The sequence below is a fragment of the Falco naumanni genome, chromosome 13, assembly GCF_017639655.2.
Source record: "Falco naumanni isolate bFalNau1 chromosome 13, bFalNau1.pat, whole genome shotgun sequence".
NCBI lineage: Eukaryota > Metazoa > Chordata > Aves > Falconiformes > Falconidae > Falco > Falco naumanni.
In genome coordinates, this window is record NC_054066.1 from 2,793,501 (window position 1) to 2,813,745 (window position 20,245).

Consider the following 20,245-nt stretch of genomic DNA (forward strand, 5'->3'; position numbering starts at 1 on the left):
GCCAATACTGTCATGTACCACTTAACCCAGCACATCGCATTCACCCCTCAATGCCTGTGTGAGATATCGAGCCACCTAATGAGCAGGAAAGTGAGTTGCCATGAAAACTCATGGTGGATCTCAGAGAGTAGCTCTTCCCCCAGGTACAGAGGTGCTGGCTGCAGGCAGAAGCCCCCTAAAAATGATGCATCTTTGCTTTGCAACCAGAAGAGCCCAAATCTGGGGATTTGGGGAACTTGATGTAGCTCCAGCCCCATTTCTGACTGGGAAATCAGGGCAGCATTGTCCCTGGGCTCCCGAAAGCACAAACCACTCCTGGCTGGGAAGCAAACATCTCCTGTTCCTAACAGGAACTAATTAAGCACCTTTTCCTCCTTTGCCAGCTCACACCACACAGTATCCCCTCGATCTAGAGAACATCAAGAGCTTATTAATTACATCTGAAGTAGTTCCTCATTAGTGTTGACAACCTGGGCTGGGGGATAGCTTCAGCCACGGGGCCAGGCTCGTGCTGCCAGCGCAGAGGGACACACAGACACATGGCTTCCCTTGTGTCTGTGCCGCAGCACTGGAGGACATCACGCCTTGGGTTGCACTGGGGTGATGGCATGCCCCATCATGAAGTAGGACACCCCACACCCACCCCATCCTGGCAGAGACGAGTCCTGGGGACTGCAGGTCTGCTAACTGCTTCAGGACAGTGCCCAGGGATGGACTTGGCATGGAGGCGTGGATTCGGCAAGGGGGAGGATGTCCCACCAAAGTGCTCTCCCACATCCTTCATCCACCCCAAGAGCCCCATGCATGGAATTAATTAGAAAAGTAATTAAGAGAGCTCCCCTATGAATATTTATAGCAGAACGAGCCATAATTACTATTCCTCAGAGCAAAGGCGCCTTCCTACCCAGCCGCAGAGAGGAGAGGGGAACGCGGCACCAACGCGGGCACCAGAGGCACTGTCCTCTCCTGCCTTCACATCTGCTGGCCCACACATGGCCCTGGGAAACTGCCTCCACCATCCCACGCAGGCAGGAGCTAAGTGCTCCCTTTCCACCCCTGGGGGTGGCATTTTCGGCAGCAAGCCATATTTCCTGCAGTCGGGTGCAATTTACTATTATTTCTATATACAAAATATCCACATAGATATTTTGAGCGGTTTTTCTCTCTTTTAATAACACCTCCTTTCCCCCCGTAGGCAGTTAAACGGTGGCCACTGCCATTGACTTGCCTTGCTCCTGCTGAGCTGCTCTTATCAGCCCTGATCTCCTGGAGCCAGAAAATGCCTAAAAAGCAATTTCTGAAAGTTTTACCTATCTCTCTTCCATTTATTTATTTTTTCCTGCCCATCTTCTCCCTCTCTGCTCTATTCTTAAGATTTTCCCTGCCCAAACAGTGCACTTCCAAGCACCTTTTCCCAGTAAGCTGCTGGCTGAGTCCCCACCTCACTGTCTTCATCCCAGTGCCTCCCGACTTTCCAACACCCGCAATATAACAGCATGGGAAAGCACAGGAGACCATGGAAATTCTGACTTTCCTTCCCAATTCCCCTCCCTCCACATACAGCAGAGTTAAAAACTCCTCCCGAACCCACTTCCAGCTGGCAGAAGAGCTGGTCTCAGGAGCATCCCAACCCCTAAGCAGCTGAGCCCAGCTGCCACCAGGCACCACGACAGCCAACAGGCTCACCACAAAAGAAATACCTTGAAAAAATGGCTTTCTCATGGCACTTGGCCTCCACTACCAGATAGAAATAGGAAGTGAGGAAAGATGAAAAAGCAAAAATCACAGATGGGCTCCTTGGGCAGCACATCGCTGCAGCACCAGGGCAGAGGAGAAGGGGCTGCCAGGAAGACAAAACAGTTGGATCTCCTTCCATGTCCCTCACCCTCTGAGGTTCTCCCACAGGATCATGCCCACCAATGGCAAATTTAGCCAGTGCTCAATTTCCACCCTCTCCTCCCTGCACAACACCATATTGCAAAAGATGCTCAGTCCCAAGGGCAGAGTCCGGCCCGTGCATCAAGAGCGAAGGGAGGAGGTGGAGATGATGTTCATCCCCCAGTGGACATGCTGGTGTTTTGGAGACCCTGCATGCCAGCCTAACCTCAGCAGCTGCTGGGGCTCAAGCAGCACAAACCGACCGAGATCCCTGTCTGTGAGGAGTTCAAAGGCGAGTTCCAACCAGACAACACGCTACAGTAACTCAGTGTGACTCGGCTCCAATGTAACTACCATCAGGTCACCTTTGGTTGCAAGCATTGCTGGACAGAGCGGAGCATCTCAAAGCAGTTTCCAGGCTGAAGCACAACAGTGGAAAGCTATGGAAGGTCATTCTCTGCAGCTCATCAAGAGAGATGGAACGGGAGCAGGTGGCATTCCAACAGCTCTATGTCCAAGGGGAAACCAGAAGCAAGTGGTGCTCCTCAAGGGTACGTACTAGGATCACTACTATTCAATACTTTCATTAGTGACAGAGACACTGGGATCGAGTTCACCCTCGGCATGTTTGCAGATGACAGCAAGCTGAGTGGAGCAGTTGATTTGCTGGAGGGAAGGGATGCCATGCAGGGAGACCTTAACAGGCTTGAGGAGCGGGCCCCATGCAAACCTCCTGAAGTTCAACACTGCCAAGTACAAGGTCCTGCACCTGGGTCAGTGCGACCTGCAGTATCAGTATGGACTGGGGGATGGATGGATTGAGAGCAGGACTGTGGAGAAGGACATGGCAGGCTGGTAGACAACAAACTGGACATGAGCCAGCAGTGTGCACTCGCTGCCCAGAAAGCCAAACATTCACTGGGCTGCATCCCCAGCAGCGTGACCAGCAGGTCAAGGGAGGGGGCTCTGTCCCTCTGCTCTGGTGGACCCCACCTGCAGTGCTGTGTCCAGCTCTGGGGTCCTCAGCACAGGAGACACGGACTTGTTTGAGCAGGTCCAGAGGAAGGCCATGAAAATGGTCAGGGGGCTGGAACCCCCCTCAGGCTGAAAGAGTTGGTGGTGTTCAGCCTGGCGAAGAGAAGGCTGTGGGCAGACCTTATTGCGGCCTTTCAATATATAAAGGGGGACTGCAAGAAAGATGGAGAGAGACTTTTTACCAAGCCCTGTAGTGACAGTACAAGGGGAATGGTTTTAAACTGAAAGAGGATAGGTTTAGACTGGACCCAAGGAAGAACTTCTTTGATGAGGGTGGTGAGGCACCAGAACAGGCTGCCCAGAGAAGCTGTGGATGGCCCATCCCTGGAAGTGCTCAAAGTCAAGTTGTTCAGAGCTTTGAGCAACCTGACCTAGTGAAAGATGCCTCTGCCCACAGCAGGGGAGTTGGACAGGATGACCATGGTTTTCCCACACCAGCTCACCCCCATGCCACAGCCGGGAGGCACACAACTTGCTCAAAAGCTTTCAGCCAGGGCAAGAACCTTTTGCAAATGGCACGAACACACTGGCACTGTCCATGTTGGTGCCACCACTGGGGACAGGAAAGATGCCCCAAGCTGCAGGGTGAGACAACACCCACTAACCCCATCACTGAGCACAGCCAGCTTCTCCCTGCCAAAACCGCCACCTGTGTCCCACATTGGCGGTAGCAACAGGCAGGCAGAAATAAGTAGTCTCCTTCATCCTCAACATCTGTTACACATAAGTCAAAGCCACCCGAGATTGCAGGGATTTACTGTACGTAGGCAGCTCGAGAAGCTTTTCTTAGCTGCCAAACAAAATTTGCACCTTGGGCTCTCTAAGAATAAGTTGTTTTAAATAATAATACATGATGGAGAGCTCACGAGCAGATCGGATGTGGAGGCAGGAGGTCTGTGATAGCTCCATCTCTCACCCCACCTCCCTCATCCCAGCACAGCCATCCCACTGCGAGCACCAGCCCCACTTGCCCAGTATGCTGCTGCAACAGATGCCCATGGCAGAACCAGGAGATTTGGAGTTTCGCCAGATGACGGTCCCCAGCAGCACCCAGAGAACATTTTCACCATGCCCAGAACCATTTCAAGCTTTCAAACAGATTCCTTGCTTTGCAACAGAGCAAAACCCACAAGCATCAAAGTAATCACCGCTCCCGAGAAGGGCGACTGACTCCCTCTGCACCATGGAGGGGACACGCATGCCAGCATGCATCAACACATCCCACAGCTACGTCCAGGGCAGGTTTCTTGAGGAATTGATTTTAAGCACCTCAGTGACATCACACCTGGATGCAAATATGTACTACAATATAGTTAAAAAGATTTAAAAATTGGATCAAAGTAAGTTGGTATCAAGTCTTACCTCACAGGCAATTTACCCTCTGGGCTGCAGACCCAGCAGAGAAAAGCTGGTTGAGCTAGGGTGGAAATTACCTTTTTTTTTTTTTTTTTTTAAGAAAATTACCTAATTACCTTTGTATATCGGTTCCCCCAGGATGCCTCTGCTTTTACGGAGGACTTTTAGACAGCAAAGCCCAGAAACCAGGCCTGAGGTCAGAGTCCTCTGCCTCTGGCGTGGCACACAGCCCTGTGCCCCAGGCTTTGCAACTCTTGCCCGGCAAAGCTCTGCCATCAATGGCATCATCCTGGAGGGGCCCTGGGGAGGAAGAGATGAGACAAGCCAAGGACAGCGTTAACCCAGGCATCGCTCTGTGCTCACGGGGATGCTGCTGCCAGGAGGTCAGTAATGACCACGTGGGATGCAGCCACACCAGCAGCACCAAGGTGGCCAGCTCCTACGCACAACCCTCTCCCCCCTGAAAGCCTTTTTCATACAATAAATACAGAAGCAGGTGAGCCCTGGGATTAACATGAAAACTAAGCAATGCAGTTCCACCCCATGCCGTTAATTAAATTTTCTCGGCTGCTGCTCACTGGGTGAGGCTCCCCTGGGAGCCCGGAGTGGAGGAACATCAATTCCCTCCTCATGTGGGTTTGCACATCTTAATTCGAGGCACCCACAACTGCATATTTAGTCTGGTTTGATGCTCCGATAGACAAGGCGTGGATCATTTCTTAGCTGTGTCTGCTGCACCGGTTGAAGACGGATGGATTTTCCCAGGGCTCCTCAGCACTCCTCCGAAGCCTTGCTTAAGTGTGCAAGCAATGCTTTGATTTAATCACTGCACTCCTGCTCTCGACGCATCCTCTGAGATACAAGACACCAGGCGTGACAAATGACCACTCTTAACACACTCTGAGCTAACACCCACGGCACCGCTCCATTTGTCACCGTCTGGGTGCAGAACGACCCAGGTAGCAGACACGGGGGTTTGGAGAGGGTAGAAAAATTAAAACTTCAGAAATCTGCACTGATTAGTTTTATTTTTCCCTCACGCTGGTGGGCCCCATCCTTCCTCTGCACATACTCGCAGTACCCCAGGCAAGTCCAACCCATCCAAAACTCTTCTGAAGTCAAGGGAAAGCAGGGCAAGGTACAGCAGCGTGCCTCACTCCACCTAGTCCATGGCTTTTTCATACCTTGCATTTACAAGATGGGTCTTTCACTTATTAAAACATCAGCAGCAAAGGCTCATTCCCCAAAGCAGAGGTTGCAGGAGACCTGCAAAGCCCATCTGCAACCCCAGGGCATGGCTCCCAAACAACGCCCTACACAGGGGAGTGCTGATGAGTTGTGGCTTGGGAGTAAAAAAAATCCCTTTTATTATTATTACTATCCAGCTGGGGAAAAAAAATATCTAATTTTAAAATAATAGTAATGACAATTATTATTAGCCAGCTAGGGTAAAAAACCCTTCTTTTTTATTTTATTAATTATTATTATTAGCAAGCTGGAGGTAAAAAAACCCGATTTTTTTTTTAAAAAAAAAATTATTATTGCTAGCCTGCTGGGAGAGATGCTGGCTCCCAAAGAGCTTGCTACAAGCTGTACAGTGCCACACAGTCCCGAACATGGGAGATCTCAATCCCTTGGCAAGCAAACTGCAGCAAAACGGCGCCAGCCAGAGTCTGTTCCCAAAAGAACTCTCTCATGACTACTTAAAAAAAAAAAAAGTTATAGAAAGGCTTTAAAACTCCCCAGGCTGAGTCACCACTTTGCCAGGTGTTGGCCATTTGCAAACAAGGGTGGAAACAATGCGGGTGCCGGACGCGGGCCGGATCCTGCGCTTCCTCACGGCTCTCCCATTGTCCGAGAGAACAATCCCTGCTCTGGCTGAGTGCAAAGGGCCTTGGACACGATGGTGGCGGGGTGAGAGCCGGGTCTCCTGGGCTGGTGTGAGCGAGTGAGGTTATGAAAGCCGGGTGGGTTTTGCAGCCCCACCGCCACAGGGATGCTCATGGATCCGTGCTCATGGCAGCCCCTGGAAGCACACACGGAGCTCTGCACCCCGATATCCCCAAACAAGATCGGTTTCCCCAAGCACTTCAGCTACCACAGAAAGCTGCCTAGACACACCATTAACAAGCCAAACGTTTGGAAGCAGGTTTACACACCATTTGTAAACAGGCACATGAAGAGACCCTGGGGGGATGGCAGTGGGGAAATTAAGGGGTTTTTTTAGTTGCTCGTTGAAAACTGGAATCAATGTAACACTCAAAAGTTCTCATTATAGAGAGGGGAAATACATAAATGGCCCATGGTACAATTTAAGGAGGAAAAACAAGTGATATGCAGAAAAATAAAGCCCCACATCACAACTCGGGCTGTTCCCTAATCCTCCAAGGCCACGTGCAGCTACAGGTGGGCAAGGGCAGCCCAGACCTGTGATGCTCACCTGGCCTCCACTCATGCCTTTGCCGGGGTATTTTCCAGGTTTCTCCTTCGTTTCTCTTTTGCAGTGGTCTGGATCACAGGGATGACTGAGACCCTGCTCAGGATTTGGGGACTGAGACAGAGAGCAGCAGCTGCAGTGCCTGAGCCTCCTCGCCCGCAGCAGCCACCAGGACACACGGTCCTTCCACATCCCTGCGCCAGGGGGAAAGAAAAGGGCCTGAATCCACCAGAGGACCATTTTGGCTAATAATGTCTAATTAAGACTTCCATTAAAAGCCATCACACTCATTAGAAAAAAAATGTAACATGGTTTTCCTGCACATTTTCCTTGCAAAATTATTACGGAGGTTAATGGATGCCCTTCATTAAGGCATAATTTAAGAAAAAACAAACCTTTTTTTTTTTTTTTTTTTTTTTTTTTGAGGTGCAGTGATTCAAATGCTTCTCCGCGGCAGCGTGGCTGTGGTAAAACTGGGCTGCCTGTTCCACCCAGCGGTGGAAGCAGGGAGATCGCTGCCAGGAGAACGCAAAGCCCCCGCAACAAAGGGGAGCATCCCTCCGTCCCCAGGCATCACTGCCTGGATATGGAAAGCGCTGGGATTGCTGCACTCCCAGCACAGCCTAGCCAGGGAGAGCGGCTTGGGCTGACGCAGGATGGCAGAGGAGGCAGGAAACTTGATATTGGGGGGGAGGAATAAAAAGCAAACCCATTTTGAGCAGTCAGAGGCTTGTGGCTGGGCTAAATCCATAATAAAACACCCCACAGTCATCTCCACTGCCGTTAGGGGTGGAAGGTGCCCCAGTTGTGCAGACGCTCTCACTTCAGTCTAAAACCAGCTTGTTTGATGGTTACTGTCTCCCAGGCGCCCAAGCCTCAGGGGAGCAGAGGCGCAGGGGAGGAGGAGACCCGCTGCAGCCCCGCCATGCCAGCACACTGCCCAGCCACCCCTCCGTGAGATGCTAAACAGGAAAAAAGCTTGAAATCCTACTTCCAAACCCACAGAAGAACATTTTCCCTGAAAAACCACCTAAAGCATCGTGAGCATCAGCTGCAGCCACAGAAGGCTCCCTTGCATCCGAGCTGCCAGGCAGACATCCCACCAGTGCATCAACCGTGTGTCCACAGGTGCAGAGACAAAAAGGTTTTGAAACAAACAGGTTGACCTTGTCCTGGTCCCCAGGAAAGAACTTGAGAAAACACTGATGGCTTTTAAGCCTTATTTAAGATTGCGGGTGGGGGTCTCTGCAGGCACCCCAGCCCTTGATGTACCCACCCCGCTCTGGGATGCTGCCAGCCCTGTCACATGCCTTGCCATGGGATGGGGCAAGATGCCATCGTGCCATTGCACCCTGCAGATGCCAGAGCACCCCTCCACCAGCTACCATGGCCATCAGCCAGTACAATGCCCCCAGCCACCAAAGCAGGGATGAGGAGAGGAATGCACTTCCCAAGCAAGTCGGGAAGCTGGGGCTCCACTAAACCACATCCACGGGCAGATGGAAGGAAAGATGGGCAGGGCAAGCACTTCGTTTTTCCCTCTTGGTTTTCACCTCCTGTTTTAGAGGAGAAAGTGTTCAAAAAGAGATCACAGTGGGCCAGGCAAGTTGGAACGAGACGCTGGAGAGGATGTGGTAGGGAGCCGAGAGGCGGTGGGGTCGGCTGGAAAGGAGATGCTTCCCAGCCATGGGGAAGCACACAGACCAGCAGCAGGGAAAAAGAAAACTAAAACCACCCTATAAGCAAAAAAGGGCTGTTCTGCAGCCCCTGTGATGTTTCGCATGAACACCTTGACCCAGGCACTAGGGCAGCACAGAGCTGCAGCACCCTGGGACAGGTGCATCCCAAGGCACAGGAGAGCAGGGTCCCCACAACATGGCAAGGCAGCCCACAGCCTCCCTTGCTGGCATTTACCCATGGGACAAAACCAACATCACCTTCATCACCCCAGAAAACCTCTCCTGGGTGCCCCAACACACTCCAGGGGTACCAGGTTGGACAAGAGCACAGCAAAAAGGCAGGCAAAGGCACAGCCAGAAAGACCAAGAAGATCCAGTCCTCAGCACAAGCCACAATTTGATTGGGAAAACCTGACGTTTCCCTTGTTTTAAATGTTAGCGAATTATTCTACTACTAATTATAAAATGTTTGTAATTATTATATTAAAAAAAGATTTTATAATTCCCATGCTATACTATTGTTTCCAGTCTTCTGTGATGGATAAATGGAAGAAATCAATAATTACCACCAGGGCTGCTCAGCAGGAGCGGAGAATAACAGGGGGACCGGCATGGGGCTGCTCACTCCTTGACGTTCAACTGGTGGGACATGTCTCCCCCCTACCCCTTTCCCAAATCCAGCCCTCCAGGCACAAGGCAGGAGGGAAGGACAAATGGAGAAAGAAGACAAACTAAAGGGATGAAGAAAATCAGAATAAACCCACACACGGCTCTGGCAAAGGCTCGACACAGCCTGGCACATCAGTCTGCAGCCGAAGAAGGGCTGAGGGATCTGGATATCGATGGGGTAGGGGACCGGCTGCTGTGTGGAGAGCCAGGGATGCCTGGGAGCAAGGATGCTCAAGGAGAGGCCTCTGCTTCACAGGCATCACAGCCCAGCTTTGTTCTTATTTTCTGCATTGGTTTTTTGTGGGTTTTTTTCACTTTGCCACCCCTGCTAGCTCAGATTTCCAGCTGTTGCGAGCAAGCAGGTTAGTTCATTATCCCAAGCTGTGGCAACTTGGAGGCTTCTGACCACTCACAACAGGAATTTGCCAGGAGGCAAAAACGGAAAAGCCCAGGGAGCAGCTGGACCACTCTCTTGCCCCTTCCCCCTGGGTTTATAAATACAAAGTAGAAATTCGACACAAAGCTGATTTAGATCCAGACTTTTTACTTTGCCAGGTTCTCCGTGCAACTGAGTTACCACCTGGTAGTAGGGAGGTGAGAGAGAAAATCAGCGTGATTCCAGCAGACAAAAATACAGTGCCCAATCCTCAAAGTCAAAAGGGATAAAAGCTGAGACACCCACGACAGCCATCATTCTACTGAGGAGTTACCTTGCCTTCATTAGGTTTCAAACACCAGCAGAGAAAGGGTTTAATAATCTTCCTCAAGGAGAAGATGCAAAATCCACCCAGCATGCTCATCCAAGGTTTTGAACGATTTCCCTGGCCTCAGAGCAATCCCCGCTCCCACTTTTCCTCCCACCTCCTCCCCAGCACGATGATGCATTGCACCTTGACCACGCAAGAAAGCCATAAAGCAAGGCGGAGGGATGGGGCAAAGCAAGACAAATGGATTTAATATCAACCCGAATGGAGCGTGGGCTATCGCACTAAATGAATTATTCATTTTGGATTCAATAACAGCCTCCATTTCACATTGACCCACAGCTCTCATGGGCACAAGGTGCTGAAGAGGATGGGGGTAGGCAGTCCACTGGGGTTTTGGGTATGGTGTGCCATCACCCAGCTGAGAGCAACACGGCTTCGCACCAGCCAGGATGCCTGTGCCAAACCCCAACCAGCCCAGAACAGAAACAAATAACGGAGCAGATCAATAAAGAAACTCTCCTCCCCTCCCACCCCCATCTCAGTGTTGTAGTGGCAACGACCCCCCATCACTCTGACCCTACAACACAACGATAATCTCCTCAGGACTCAAAATAGCCCCAATGAAGATTGTGCTCTGCCTGTGCATTTCGTGAGCGGCTAAGTGCCGATAAAAGCTGGTATTAATAAATCCCTCAGCGGCCTCAAGCTCTGCTGTCAGCACGAAACTGCTCCAGTCTAATAGCCCCTTGATAGGCACAGCCTCTATCCCAGGGGGTGGGAGGGATAAGAGAGGGCTGGGGGAGCTAAACAATTCAACCCTATTTTTTCCCCACCGCTAAGGAATTAAGCCCATTTTCTCAACCTTAAAATATCGAGGGATTTTTTTTTTCCTTGGTGACAATTCCCCCAGGCTTTTTAAGTGGCTCATTTCAGGTTGATGAAGGCTTTGAGCATATGTCAGGAGCTTGTGCCTCCCAGGAGCCAGGGTGCGATCCTGGCAGCATCCCTGCGAGGCAAACCCAGTGGGTGAATGAGGCAGGGGAATACAACCCCTTTGAGAACAAAAAGACAAATAGAAAACAAACAAATTATTAGTTCTAAACCTTGTGATGTGCACCTCCTGCCTGCTGACCTTCGGGAAGGGCTGCAGTGGGCTCAGTCTTCCCCCACCATCTCCACAGTCCATGGGGATCCAGGGAGAAGTTTGATGGCCAAAGGGTGCACAGGAGCTACCACAAAGCCAGAGTCCAACCAAAGAGCAGATTTTTACTCAAACACAGTTAATTTTCCAACAGTCCTAGTAAGCCCTGGTGCTGGTTTTGGTGAACTTCCAGGAGGGGCCAACGGGTTTATTGGGTTTCAGTTCCTCGCTAACATTGAGCAGGACCTTCAAATGCGCAGGTCCCACGTACAATCCCAGCCTTTCGGCCAGCCTCCTGACATGGGACCTGAGAAATACTCTCACAGGACTGGGAGAGGGGAGTTATCAGAGCTCTGCTCCAGAGACAGCATCATACCAGTGCCCAACAGCACCCACAGAATCATCAAAAAACCACGGTCCCATCATCACACACATGCTTGATGACATGTAACCACCTGCTTGGTCTGCACCCACTTTCAGGACCCCAAATGCTGCCGGTCAATCCATAAACATTTCTACCCGCGTAGACCTGCGACAATCCTGAATCTTCTCCTCAAGGAAGCCAAATGCAAAGCGTGCTCCCCGTGCAAAGGCAAAACGCTCTCCAGGAGCTCTGCACAGCCCACCCTCAGCCAGCACGAGGGGTTTCTCCTTCAGCACCAGCGCGGCCGAGGAGTGGGAGCACAGCTGAAGATGGGCACTGCAGCACAGAAAGCTCAGCAAATTCCCAGTGTACAGGGGTCTGCCAGGTGCAGCTTTGATGGCGTGAACACATCATGACCATTTGGGGTTTGCACAAGAAAAGGAAATGAAGAAAGCCATGAAGGGTCTAACGCCCACCCTGAGCAGGTTTGTTCCCATGCCTCTCATGTCCTGCTGTCCTCAATCCTCTGTCCTGCCCCAAATTACGAGCACTGGGAAGGTGGCAACACACTCCTCCCAGGGGGTTAGAAGCATTCAAGACACCACGTGGCTCCACCAGCCTGGCCAGCAGCAGATAGGAAGATCAACACCAGCAAAAACAGTTTTACATTATCATTGTTTGCCTATATTTCTGGCAAAATGACATTATTTCCCAATTCTAGTCTTTAGCTAAAGTTAGTATTTCTTTTTCCATTATGAGAAAATGTCATTTTGCCATCAAACCATGTGTGCTTTCCGTTTGTTTATTCAATAGCAGAGAAACGCCTTGCCAGAAACGCTCCGGTTTGCAAAGATCCCTCCCTCCGACAGAGCACTTCAGCTCCTCAAAGGAATAGACCATCTCCTGGTGGGAACAAAACCACATTCAGGCTCAACCATGAAACTTAAAGGAATCCACCAGCAATGCTGCTGGATGTGAAAGCAAGGACTATGACGGCTTCCCAGTTGTTGGAGCCCTGGCACAGGAGGGCATTGCTGTCCCCACCTTGGCCAGGCAGGAATGTTGTTTTTCATGGCAAAAACTTACACACATTCCCAAGTTTAAAGCAAATGAACAAGCAAGCTGCTCCATAACTTGAATCCCAGCTTCGTCATTTTCATAAATATGGAGTTACAGGAGGAGAAATAACACCATGGTGCTATCCCAAGGAGCATCACAGCCAAGTCCGGTGCTACACGTGCTGCCACCTGCACCAAAAGAGGTCCAAGTCAGACCTCTTTCCATTGCCCCCTGCCAAAACCACACCTACAGCATTCTGACACCTGCCTTTGACCTTCTTCTTCTTCCCAACCCTTCCCTGACCTGGTAGCGCCCACCTTCTAGAAGCTATTTGGAAAGCACCAATGAAACAGGGTTTGCTTCTCATGCAAAATGCCCTCTCCTCTTCCCTCCTTCCAAGCAGCGCACAAAAGCAACACCGTAATTTGGGAGAGGAGAAGGAAACGGCAGTGAGTAAAGCTAATAGAAAAAAAAAAAAAAGAATCTTCCAACAGGATTTGGGAAATATTCACCAGAACAGCGAAAGGAGATGAAAAGCAGCAAGCACTATTTCCATATTTATAATGCAGTGCTGCAGAGGACTCCAGCAGGCAGCAGCATGCTGGCGGCTTGGCTGGGGGAACCCAGAAAAACAACAAAAAAATTCCAATTAATACTGAGAATCAGAGAGGCTTCGCTGCAGTCGGGCCCGACGGCAGCTTCCCAGCTCCCGCAGCTTTGCTGGGGAAATAACGAGGCAGATGAAAGCAGCTCAGCTAGCAAGCGCCGGCCGGCGCAGCACTTTGAAGGCAGCAGATCACAGAGGCAGCTTCCAGCGGGCTTGTGGCAGCAGCTGCACTGGCACAGCATCCTCGCCATGTTGCTCGCCGAGTCTGGCCACTGACCGGAGCACACCAAGAAGCCACAGGCTGACCACTGCTCACAAATCCCCGCCTGATCCCCAGAGCAAAACCACTTCAGGGCAGGCAAATGGAGCAGAGCCAATTTCCCAACAGATGTTGCCCGAAACAGGTTGTTTGGGGACAAACACTTCAGTAAACAAAGCTTAAAAAAAATAAAAAGTGAAAGTGCCTTGTTACCCAAAGCCAAGCTTACCTTTGCAAGCCACGTTGTTCTCCGGCTCGTAACCAGCCTTGCACGTACAGCGGCCGATGGGGACCATCCACTCCCCGTCCCCGTTGCAGTACAGTTTGATGGGCACATCCACCTCCTCAGCATTGGGGATGCAGGTGCCACGAGCAGTCACTAGAGAGGTGCTCTCCGCTCCTGTCATCGTCTCTGGGAAGATGGCAAAGTTCTGCACCACACTGGGACACTTCTTGAAGAAGACCCTGACAGACAGCAGAGACATACAAGCCCCGTAGTCCTGGAAAGCCAGGTAAAATCCATTGCGGGTCAGAGGCCCGAAACTTCTCACTTCTGTGTTCACCTTCATCAACCTGCCACCAAAGTCTACCTGCGAGAAGCTCTCGTCAGCAGCAATAGTGTCCACTTTGAGGTAGGGTGCCTCCGTCCAGAAGGCGGACTTCTTGGTGGCAATAACAGAGTCTGTCTCGTAGTAGTAGAGGTTGAAGGTCTCCTTGCAGGAGCCGGGGACGTTGGGGAGGCTGCTGCAGTCCCGCACAGTGAAGCGCATCTCGGTGTAGATGCGGTGAGCTCCACGCCGGTTGATGAATGTGGTGAGGAGCCAGTTGTTCTGGTTGGGCTCGAAGACGTTGCACACCTGGTACGTACGGATGGTGTTGAGGTTTTCGTCGTAGCCACTGACTTCTTCCCACTGTAGAAAGAAGAAGAAAAAAGTGATGAGGGGGAGGCAGAGGGACCTGCAGTGGCCCATGAGCTACAGAGGTACCACTCGCCCTGCACAGGGCAGGGCAGGGCTGGAAGGAAAGTGCCAAAGCCCCAGATGGGACTAGGAATGTGGTCACAGACACACAATGTGATGCACGTGCAGAAACACCACGCAGGCTAGAACCAGAAGAAATCCTCTTGCTCCTGCATGCCTCTCCCCATTGCTCCCAGCTGATGCTAAAAAATCTTTCCACATCAGCAGCTGCCTTCGCAGACGTAAAAATGGGAAGAAATATGGTTCAAGCACCCAGAGGTGGGAGGGAAAGCAGCAAGGAAGCTACAGCTTCATTAAAGCCCAAGCCAGCACGTGGGCTGGAGAGCAAGCCTGACCCCAGGCTCTCGGCACAATGGGACCATTTTCCCCCGGCAAAGAAAACTAACTAAATAAAACATAACCGCCGTGGAGAGAAAGAATATAGATTTGCAATTCGATTTATAGAAGGGCATTAATATAATCCAGGCTACAATTTCAATTAAGGGACAGCGGCAAACTGCGAGTAGTCTATGATGGCATTAGAGTCCTACAGACAGATTTACAACCTCATAATCCATTCATTTTAACTAATCCATGTTTACAGTCTCCTCATAACAGCATTATTCATATGGCAATCTTTAAGCAGCACTCTGAATATCATGCATAATTTCCAGGAGCGATGCTATAGCAGCACTCACACATGTTTGTGCTTACATGGGGGCGCAAAAGCAGACAAGTGATGCCAACCTGCCCCTTTGAGTCTTCCCAAACAGCTGATGCACCATGACCAACCCTGCAACCTTACAGATTTTGCCCTCTTCCATTTTCCATTAAACAACCACACTCCTTACCTGCTCCCCAAGCTTCCCCCTTGTAAACCAAAGCCCTGATATTAAAAAACACAGGGTTTTATTTGTTTTTCAAAGCAGGGTCCTCTACACACTGCCAAGAAGTGCAGCAGGACATTTGCTTCCAGGTCCACCTACTCAGCTCCACTAAGTTTAAACAAAGATCATAGCTCAAGGTTGCATGCTGTTGGCAATCAACGTTTACCAAACCCACGATAAGACCTCACACATCCAGCCAAGTGCCCTCCCTTTTCATCCTATGTCACTGCAAAAACCTCTCTCTACCCTGAACAACATGTATGCATTCAATGCCTTTGCATTACCAGACACCTTTTCACATGACAAACCTGCAAGGTCCTCCGCGATCGAGGCAGGTGGCATTGTTTCCCATTCCTACCCAGGCTTTGCGTTACAGCCTTGTCATCCAATTAACACCAGACAACAAGCTCTCTTCCACTGCTCACCCGCCAGCATGAACACCAGGCCCACTGCTCTGCTGTCTTTGCTGCAGGAATCCTCTTCTTCATCCTGCCCCTGCTCCTGCACCCTGGCTGGGGACCTGACCACTACCCTTTTATTCACAGTGCCCATCAGGGAGCCGGCTCTTTCACCAGCTCCTTCCACTGAGCATCCCCTGCTTTGCTGCTTGTTTGGGGAGGGGGTGGAGGTGGTGTTGCAAATGGACCCTCAAAACTCAAGAGCCAAAACCTGCCAGTAGACCCTGCTGCACTTCAGGCACCCAGCACACAGGGCTGCCCACGGCTGGGAATGACATGAAACGCCACTTGGAAAACCCTCATGAGGGTTTGGGGACGGATCCTGATGCCCCTTTGTGCAACCCTCATGTTGAGCATTCCTGCAACTGGGCACTGAAGAGCAGCAGGTCCCCGTGGCTGGAAAGACTCGCAGCACCAGCAGCTGCTGCCATCAATGCTGTAACAATGACAAATGCATCATTTTGAAGAGAACCCACTAAATATTCACAGGGAGCTGGGGATTAAGACAATGTTTTCTGTCTCCACCGAGATTTAAAGCACACCCATCAGGAAGAGCAGAAGAGCCCATGTCCCGTCACAGACAGCCCCCAGGGACCACAGCCGCTGCTGCCTGGCTGGCACCAGTGCCCCAGCATTAACACCAGCGGCACCCCCCGAGCCCCAGGGCACATCTGTGAAGTAGGGTGAAGTCACTCTTGGAGCTCAGCACACCATGGGGGGACACCACCACCCAAAGGAACCCAAAGCCTACATGAAGCCCATGCTGATGGCAACGCCAGGGTCAGGAAAGAGAGCTCATCAAACCCCTGTACCAACAGCCCAAGAGAGATGAGAGAAGCCTAGCAGAAGGAGCCGACACCCCAGAAATGGACAGAAGCATCCTTCTGTCTCCTCCCTCCTATCCCAAGGAGCAGGAAGGTCCCATTTACAGATGGCTGCTGCTCTTCTTCCTCTCGTTTCTTTGCTTCCCCCTCTGGTCCTCCTCTTTGGTTGTTCCTGTAATGCTACGGCTCGTTGCTAAGCCCCAAAGCAAGGCTGCCAGTACACTCTCAGGTCTTGGATGAAGGAAGGCAGAGAGTAAGCTTTTGGTTTCTTACCCCATCTTTCAGCAGTTGGCTGAAAAAGAAATAGCACAGCCCCAGGTTGGCTGCTTTTGGGAATCAAAGACTAAAAACAAGACCATAACAACGACATCTGGGGTCTTTGTTGACTCCAGCTCAAGCAGAAATCGCGTGTATCTCAGTGCCTTTATGCCGGGCTGTCTGGACGGGTCACGGTCTGCAAACCCTCCCCGACATCTGCACTCTGGACAAGCCTCACCCAGATACTGGCCATTACCCCCAGACATGCCAGGAAGTGGCACAAATCTGCCCTCAAATATTTGTTGTGAGCCACTAAATGAGATAAACCCTAAAACAGTGCTGTAACCCGGCAGCTCCATGCCTGGAGCGAGAGGGAGACATTGCTTATTTTCAGCTGGCATCCAACCTACTCCAAAACCTGCTTCAGCTGGGACATGATACCTACAGGTTCACTCCAGGAGTCCAAATACACCTTAAGATGCTCAGTGTCTGCCCACCAAAGCACCTGATGTTACAAAGAAAAGCCCAGTCCACCAGCAAGGGGACATCACAGAAGTCACGCTCTCCAACATACGCTACAGACTGACCCTATGAGCCAGGGAGGTCCCAGGTGACTGGAGGTCAGCAAATGTGATGTCCACCTACAAGAAGGGTCAGAAGGAGGACCCAGGACACTACGGGCCTGCCAGACTGCCCTGGGTGCCAGGGAAGGTGCTGGAGCCCGTCCTGCTGCGTGTCTGCACCGCCGGGCTGGGCGAGGGGAGCGAGTGCCCCCTCAGTCAGGGCAGGGGGCACCCAGCTGGGGGGAGCTGAGCTGCTGGGGGGCGGGGGGCTCTGCAGGGGGGCTGGGCAGGCCGGGCCGAGGGGCCGAGGCCAGCGGGTGAGGGTCGGCAGGGCTCAGCGCCGGGCCCTGCCCGTGGGGCACAGCGGCCCCCGGCAGCGCTACAGGCTGGGGCAGGGGGCTGGGAAGGGCCCGGCGGGACAGGGCCTGGGGGGGCTGGCTGGGCCGGCTGGGCGGGAGCCCCCCGTGTGCCCAGGTGCCCAAGGCGGCCAGCAGCGGCCTGGCTCGTGTCCCAGGCAGTGTGGCCAGCAGGGCCGGGGCAGTGCCCGTCCCCCTGCGCTCGGCACCGGTGCGGCCGCCCCTCGACTCCTGGGCTCAGGGTTGGGCCCCTCACGGCCAGAGGGACATGGAGGGGCTGGAGCGTGTCCGGAGACGGGAACGGGGCTGGGGAAGGGTCCAGAGCACAAGTGCTGTGAGGGGCGGCTGAGGGAGCTGGGGGGGGTCGGCCTGGGGAGGGGGAGGCTCAGGGGGCCCGTATGGCTCCCTACGGCTGCCTGAAGGGAGGCTGTAGTGCGGTGCGGTCAGGCCCTTCTCACAAGTAACAGGCAACAGGACAAGAAGAAATGGCCTCAGGTTGTGCCAGTGGAAGGTTTAGATTGGATATTAGGAAAAAATTCTTCCCTGAAAGGGCTGTCCAGCACTGGAACAGGCTGCCCAGGGAGGCGGTGGAGTCACCATTCCTGGGGGTATTTAAAAGACATGCAGATGCGGCACTCAGGGACGTAGTTAGAGGTGGGCTTGGCAGTGCTGGGTTAACAGTTGGACTCTGATCTCAAAAGTCTTTTCCAACCTAAACGAGTCTATGATTTTAAATAGAAGTCCTGGTATTTTAAAATACTTTGTGGAAGATCTAATACACACTCCTGTAAAGGAGAAGACTCACCAGTAACTCTCAGTGCCCGGATGCAGGGATACAGAGCAGGATGCAGGGATGTGGGATGGGGAGAGGCTTCACTCTGCTGCTCCACAGAGGGCGAGACCGCCGTGCCTTATGATGCAGGCTCCCCGCCTGCCTTGTGCTTTCAGCAATAGCAGCTGCAGGCAGCTATTTATATCCCATCTCCATCACCTGCACGCAGTCCCCCTCCATTTTGCCAGCAATTTACCCAGGCCCAGATTTTTTCCAAAACAATTCAGTGCCAAAGCCCCACGTTTCAAGGGCCTCTGACATGCCTGCAGAGGATTTCGTACCCACTGCATGTGTGGTTCAGCTTTGGTGAAGGTGTGCAACCTCGTTTCTTCTTGAAGACCTGCCCAAGCCAGTCACACCCTAACAAAGATGCAGGCTGGCATGCTTTCCCCTTTGGTGCCAAAGGCCCGGGGAACGGACCCTACTGCTGTACCCATCCCTGCCCAACCGGCTGCCTGTCCCACTGTGATTCCCATTCATCAGCTCACATCCCCTCCTACCACTGCTCCTCTCCCCCTGCAGCTCCATCTCTCACTTTCTCTGCCAGGAGAATGAGTCAGGTTATTTTATGCTTCCATTCCTCAAAGGCTCGTATTATATAAAAAAGATGTTTTAAGTGCCTCAGGGTGTTTTGTTCCTCATTACTTCATAAAAGTGACATTAATAGCCAGGGAAGAGCACTGCCGAGTGCAATTACGGATGATGTTCCAGGTATGAAAGCTGTTTTGAGCCTGCTGCTAATGTTTCCTAATTACAAGCCTTTTGGCACAGGGAGAGGTAAGGTGCAACGAGGGGATGGAGAGCAGTGATAGGGCCAGACCCTTCACCTGGGAGGAGGACAGGCAGGGAAGAAGAGCGCACAGAGATGGAGAAAAGCTCCACCTCCACCAAGACTCCAGGACTAGTTCAGGGAAGGGATGTTCAGCCGTGGACCAGCCGCACAGCTCAGCACAACGATGCCTTGGCCACCTCATGCCAGCCCAATGAGGCACCGCTGCTCCCACTGTCACTTCCCCGGCTCCCCACCAGCGTTCTAAGATAAAGAGCGCAAACACCACAAGATCACAGAAGGACCAGCTGGACAAGTGGCACTTACCCCCGAAGGAGGGTTGGCGGTCCAGCCCAGCTCGGCCGTTGCCGTCCGCGTATCCATCAAAGTTTCTGAGGAAACACAAGGAAAGGAAATAAAAAGTTGTTACTCCCAAAGTTTTTTATTGTTTTATGAGCACAGAGCCAAAGAAGAATGTTCAGATGCTTTCACGGAGCGTTCATCTGACCCTTGGAGCTGCTCAGAAATAATGCAGCAGGTGCCCTACTACACTGAGTGAGCTAAGGGCAGTTTCTCTCCAGAGCAAACAGTGCAGGACGACACTCTTCACAAAGAGTCACAGCCTGAAGCCAGCCCACACTGCCAACTCTGACCTTCCCAAGCCTAGAAAAGGAAAACAGCATTATCAACTAAAACAAAAATTAAATTTATAATTAAGAAAGATACTGCATTTCATGCAGTCATTACACACACACACAAACCCTTGTCTAAACCTGAGCAGGGAGTTTGCATTAACTTCCTGGAAGCAGCAAGAGGCTGGTGAAGTCGCCCGCTGTGGGCAAAGCCCCAAGTGCCTCTTTACAGGCTTTCAGCAGGTCACATCAACTCACTCGAGCTACTTGCTTCACTCTGCAACACCAGACGTCCCCTTTTATGCAGTACATCTGTCTGCTGCCCTGATTCGTTGTTCCACACAGCTATTATTTGTCAGAATGATTTCAAATATGTGAATAAAAATCACATTGTTGGTGCAGTATTCCTCTGCTGGAGGTCTTTCAATGGAGAATTTGGTGGGAAATATTTAAAAGCTGTAATACAGCTGACATTTCCCTATTTTTATTCTTAAAAAAAAAAAAAAAAAACCAAAA

General features: G+C 51.7%; 1 protein-coding gene across 1 annotated transcript in view; it reads right to left on the reverse strand.

The window, feature by feature from the left end:
• The window catches only part of EPHB1 (EPH receptor B1), an 85,528-nt gene that overhangs the window by 40,502 nt on the left and 24,781 nt on the right, over window positions 1–20,245 (reverse strand). The window contains exons 2-3 of the mRNA XM_040613332.1: window positions 19,425–19,489; window positions 13,421–14,102 (exon numbers count right to left, since the gene is read on the reverse strand). Of these exons, the coding sequence (XP_040469266.1) occupies window positions 13,421–14,102; window positions 19,425–19,489 (747 nt within the window). The remainder of the gene's footprint in view (window positions 1–13,420; window positions 14,103–19,424; window positions 19,490–20,245) is intronic.